The sequence below is a fragment of the Artemia sp. Qi Xiang Cuo genome, chromosome 18, assembly GCF_049724085.1.
Source record: "Artemia sp. Qi Xiang Cuo chromosome 18, ASM4972408v1, whole genome shotgun sequence".
NCBI lineage: Eukaryota > Metazoa > Arthropoda > Branchiopoda > Anostraca > Artemiidae > Artemia > Artemia sp. Qi Xiang Cuo.
Genome location: NC_142811.1, coordinates 15,374,693 through 15,380,692, shown reverse-complemented (window position 1 = coordinate 15,380,692; position 6,000 = coordinate 15,374,693). Strand labels below are relative to the sequence as shown.

At 37.6% G+C, this 6,000-nt stretch overlaps 1 protein-coding gene across 1 annotated transcript in view; it reads right to left on the bottom strand.

Annotated features, from left to right (window-relative positions):
• Positions 1–6,000, bottom strand: part of tim (timeless) — a 173,607-nt gene that overhangs the window by 78,646 nt on the left and 88,961 nt on the right. The window contains exon 8 of the mRNA XM_089104130.1: positions 151–277. Coding sequence (XP_088960256.1) covers positions 151–277 — 127 coding nt within the window. The remainder of the gene's footprint in view (positions 1–150; positions 278–6,000) is intronic.

Here is a 6,000-nt window from a genome sequence, read left to right as displayed (position 1 = left end):
GCCTGTGATACACACGCTGAATAGTAGGGTGAAAATACCTCTGCATTGACATTTTTGCTGGAAAAAAGATTAGAATGATATTTTATTTTCTTCAAAAACAAGTCAAAACACAAGGTTAATAATTTTTAAGTCAAAAATGGAAATACTTACAAGATGAAGTCGCCTCAAGTGGGGTTTTATATTCCGGTTTGGGAGGTGGACTGCCAGTTCCAGCTCTTCATTCAAGTTCACACTTTCAGCAATGAGGTAGGACAGCATTGTCGGTGACAAAACTTGCCTGAAAACAAAGTATAAATAAATCAGATAAGTAATAAAGGTAAGGAAAAGAAAACATCCTGGTGAGACTAGAAGCACATAAGTAGGTTATTTACTTTTGACTAAATAAAAACTTTTAACTAAAGTTAACTTTCTTTCAGTAAGTTTTTTCCCCTTTCTGAGAACGCGTAAACGGCTAAGAAAATCTTGAACCATCTAGACCAGAATCATAAAAAATATAAAAATTTTTTTTTACCGTGTGTAGTTTAAAATGAATATTTCAGAAAGAAAAAGCTTGTACCATATATAGCAACTAGCATTCAACAGAGCAAGTTCGAAAATTTACCTGTGCTGTATTCCGTGACAAGTAAACTGTGACGTAATCTATCGGATAAACAAACTAATTATTGGATAAGCTAACTAACCGCTGGCAGACGTGATTTATTGCAAGGCACTTTTGGAAAACGGGGGGATTTAATTGCCCCTCTTGCCAGTAAGTTTTCGTGCTTTTTTTTCAACGTAATTTTCTGAAGGTGTTGAAGGAAAATATAAATAATGGCTGAATGAGGGCCGTCGAGCCCAATAATTTCGAGACCGTTGGCCTCAATAATTTTGAAAGGGGCAATTAAAACTTAAAGATTATTTTATTATTTTGTGCCAATTGGGGACATTATTTACAACATAATCAATAAGTTGTCGAGAGAGATTTGAAGGAAGGAGAATTGGTTGGGCGGCTCAGGGAAAAACAATGGCAAGTAAAGTGTCTGGTTCGGATAAAAGAAAGTTGCAGATTCTAACGGCAGGTGATAGAACAATGCGCTCTGATTCAGAAGTGAAGTTCTCAGGCAACGAAAGTACGGAAGAACAATTAATCATACTGACAAACCAAATAAGCCAGGATGTGATGACGAGTCAGCTACTAATCCCGTGATAGACAGGGTGAATACCTCGTCCTGCTCATATGCAACACCCCAAGAATATCTTAATGAAATACTTCCGATCACTACCCAGTCATCACAATGGTCCCAACAAGGGCAGGACGGTCCACAAGTCAGCGTCTAATCCGGTTTTCACGTATCGAAGTTTTTCCCAAAAAAACATTGATTACTTCACTATAACCCTGAAATCGAATTATTTGTCTGCTGTAGCCCATGCGTCTTCGGCAAATATGGCAGCAAATGCAGTCGCGAGTCGGCTGCAACAGTTAACATAACGGTGTTTTCCTCTACGAACAAGTTGGATCAAAAGTGTTCCCAAAACTCCTTGGATGACGAAAGGTCTCGTTCAGACTACCGAACGCAGAAATAGACTGTACCTGAAAGCTTGAAAATCTACAACTCCTGAAGCGAGAGAGACACACAAAAAGTACAGAAGTATATTAAATGGTTTAATACGTAAAGCAAAAAGGCGGTGTTATATATAAAAACTAAATTAACGCAAGAGTTTAATTATGAAAATTACGGGAGAATCTTGGTAAAACAGTATGTAGATAAAAAAAAGGTGGCTGTACGTAGAGAAATTCAAAATATGTGGGGTGAGAGAGCAGCGAATAACCCTTGTGCTTATACTTTTGATAAATTTTTCGTTAATCAGTCATTTATACCGACTTCTGGGCCATCTCCTGACCAAATCCTCAGTAGAACAATATCAGGTCTTTTTCTAACTCCATGCACGAAAAAGGATTTACTAGTGATGATCAGTAAGCTGCCTAATGGCAAACTCCGAGACACCTTTGGACTGTGCAACTATACCTGTAAGAAGGCCTCCGCAGGTCTTCTAGCTCCACTTTAAGATTTGGTTAACTTTTTACTAGAAAGCGGAGTTTATCCTAATGTGTTCAAAACTGCCCAAGTCCTTTCCCTCTACAAAAAAGGAGACAAGAGTCTTATCTCTAATTATCGACCCATATCAATTCTACTGGTTATATCAAAAGTCCTCGAGCGAGTGATCTATAACAGAGTATATAGATTCCTCGATGTTAAGCAGCTAGTCTCTCCCCGTCAATACGGGTTTCGGCGTTATCATTCAACTTCGCATGCCTGAGTTGATTCAGTTGAATACATATTAAATAGCCAGGATGCTGGAGAAATTGTACTAGGGATTTTCCTGGACTTCACTAAAGCTTTCGACACGGTATGCCATTCAATCCTCCTCACAAAATTACATTCATTTGGAATATATGATGTTGCTCACGAGTGGTTTTCATTGTACCTGACTGATCATAAGCAGTGCGTAATTGTGGAGGGTAGTGTGTCGCCAATATTACCGGTAAAATATGGCGTACCTCAGGGGTCGGTACTTGGACCGCTCTTGTTTATTTTGCATATCAATGACCTGACAACAAGTCTTACTACAAATGCACACCCAGTACTATTCGCTCATTACTCGAATTTATTTATTGCTACTGAATCATCCGAGTCTGCTGCTAAATACGCCCAAAAAACACTTAACAAAATATCTGGCTGATGTTTTCGTAACAAAATGCAGGTAAATGCTACAAAAAGCTGCATCATAGTCTTCACTTCTGCTCCTTCAAACTCCTCGTTGTCTCACAATGTCGCACTGTCAATCAATGGAAATCCCATTCCTCAGACCACAGTCGCAAAGTTCCTTGGCGTATTTGTAGATTCCTCTCTTTCGTTCAAACATCATATATCCCAGCTGTCTTTAACAGTCTCACGGCAAACATCAATGTTACATAGAGCTAGCCTGCTTCTAAGTGCTGGCATGATGAAAATGCTTTATAATGCTTTTGTCCTCCCCTACTTGAATTACTGCTGTTCTGTCTGGGGCAATACATTCAAATCTCATCTAAAATCATTAAAGAGATAACAAAACCGTGCAGTTAAGGCAACATATTGCCTTCCCAGGCTGTACCACTCAACAGACCTATATAGAGACACTGGAACAATAGATATAACAGAGATAATCAACGTTATTAATCTGCTTTTAGCACACTCAGCAATATCGAATAGAATTCCTCAAGGTCTTTCCAGGTACTTCGAACTTTGTAGCACAATTCATCGAGGAAGAGCTCTCCACTGCAACCAGTACAATTTTGTGCTACTGAGAAGAAGGCTTACAAGGTCTGAACACTCTCCAGCTTATAGAAATATTTCTCTATGGAATTCGATTAATGAATCTATTAAATCCATAAAATCATATGGCACACTCCAAAAACGATAACTCTTTTACACAGTACTGGATACTGCATGAGTTAATGTTCCAATTTTTCGTTTTTATCTTATCCTCTCACTCTCCTTCTTTGAATCCACCTCGTCTCAATTCTTTCCTTTCTAATTCCTATGTTATCAGCTCTTCTCTTTTCATTTCATAGTGTGATACAAAATTTGTTTACCAATATCTGTGTGACTCGTACAAGCATTGCTTTGAGTCGAAATTTTCATGTTAAATGTTTCGTTTGTTCATTTATTTAAAAATAAAAAGTTGATTGATTGATTGATATATGCTGTGTTAAATCAGTGAAATTAGTTGTGTTCTGTCTTGAACCTTATTCTACGTTGAATGAGGACAACGACACAAAACGGCTTTTCATGTAACGACAATTGATGCCAGAACCGTTAACCATAACTAGTAACATGTATATACGTCAGTTAGTATTTATGTAAAGGAGAGACATTCTGGGGGTTGGAAGATAACGGACAAATTAAAAAAATAAAAGAAAAAAGTGTAAAAAAGGCAAATTGCAAGGAAAGTATTACATATTGAAGTCTACAGATAATAAAATCAAGGGATGCAAGACTGACCCCCCCCCCCTTCCCTCTGTGTATATGTTCAATCATTCATCGACTAAAGATCGTGAAAAGTCTAAATGTGTTTTTTTTTTATATATTGTGTTGTTTTTTTTATATATTATCTAATAAGAGAGTCATACTTACTCCCGCCATTTACCCGTGCCATTTAAACACTTGCCTCTCAATTACTTGGACTATCTGTCTTGGCTTTTTCTAAAATTAGTCATGTCTTGATGCCTACTGCAAAATACTTGATTTTCAATTCAGAATCAACGATGGAATTCAAAATAAAATTTCCGATGGAATTAAAGCTAGTGGCTTCATCAGCCAGAACAATTTTTAGATTATTTTTATGAGGCAAAAAGGTCAACCTTGATTTTAAGGCCCATAAATATTGTAATTTTCTTTTAAATGAATAGATAAAGCTTTGATCATGATATAGCTGGGAGATTATGTCCTCACTTAGCATATGATGTTGTTAATTTTAGATTTCAGGCCTCCCGCTAGATTTTTTGTGAAAAATATGAACTTTATTAACTTTTGACCACAAAAATATGAACTTTATGAACTTATGATTGCGCTTTTTATGAACCTATTACGAACCTAAATTTACGATATGTATACCTCAGAAACTGTCCGTGGACACAAAAAGTGGCAGTTGGTGTTTTAATAACTGGTGCAAATATTCTTCTTTTTTTTTTTTTTTTTGTTTTTTTTTTTTTTTCATGAGTTCAGTTAAATGCGCTTAATTTGTACAAAAGTAAAAAATACAATAATACAAAATAATCCACTCTAGTTTTTCCTTGTTTTGGCAAAATATGACGAAATTAAGGAAGACTTTCATTTGTTTACCCTGCTCTGTATCCGCTCAACCTCTCTGGCTGCCTCATCTTCTTCGCGCATCTTCTGGCTCAAAGCCTTAATCATACTTTGTGCGAGGCTTATTTCTACAAAGTCTTTGGCATCTATGGCTTTTCAGCTTCTCATTAGCTTCTTGAAGAAGCCTTTCTCCTACTTGTCTCTTCTCCTTTTCAACTGACTTCTTCTCAATCAAATCTTTTTCCAGGTGTTCAATGGTCTTCTTCTCAGATAACATCCTCTTTTTTCCTCTTCTTCTCTTCTTCTTCTTTCCTTTTGGACTCCTCTTCAGCCTGTCTAGATTGCTCAGCTTCCAGGTACAGTTTATAGCTCTGGCAAGCATTTCGCCCCAAAATCAACAGCTCTCTGGTAATAGGGACTATCTCGGGCCTGTTCTCAAACTTCTTTAGAGCGTCAGAGACTATCAGTCTAGCATTGAGCATTTTGACTTTCATTGATGATTTTTCTCGGTAATGATCTGTCCTGACCGGGAAAAATCACGTTCAACGTCAGCGTTTCCATGCGCCATGCAGAGAACTACTTTTACTATCTTTGAAACAAGGGGATATTTTGTCTGTCCTTGATTGTTTTTTCAGACTAAAAACCGAGTTCCATAAAACATCAATCCTCGCTGAAGTCACGTTCTTAGGCAAACTCGGTTCCAGCTGGAGCAAGTTCCATTCGTCAATGGCAGCTTCAGTATTCACACGGAAAGGTAAAAATCCAACGATTTTCAAAAAATCGCTTGTTCTTGTCTCAGGATTTAAATCATCCAGCCCCAGGCACCGGAAATGCTGAAGGGTACTTTGACCTAGCGATTTATCTTCAATATGGTGGCAAACGATCAGGTACTCAGTTCTGCCACTACTCCTGAAGATCAGATCATCAACTTTGTGTACCTTGGACAGGCATTTTTCCACGCCGTCACAGCATTCTATTTTATCGGATGATAGAAAATCCCCACTTGAATTGGAGAGCTCAGAAAAAGTTTTTTTCTGTCAAAGAATATCAGTCAAAGCACTTTGCTTGACAAAACGGCTGGCGGTCATCATTACTAGTCGACGCATTTCGTCATACAGAATGTGGATAAGTGGTTCTCCACGTTGAAACAACTCTGTGAACTGAGGAAATA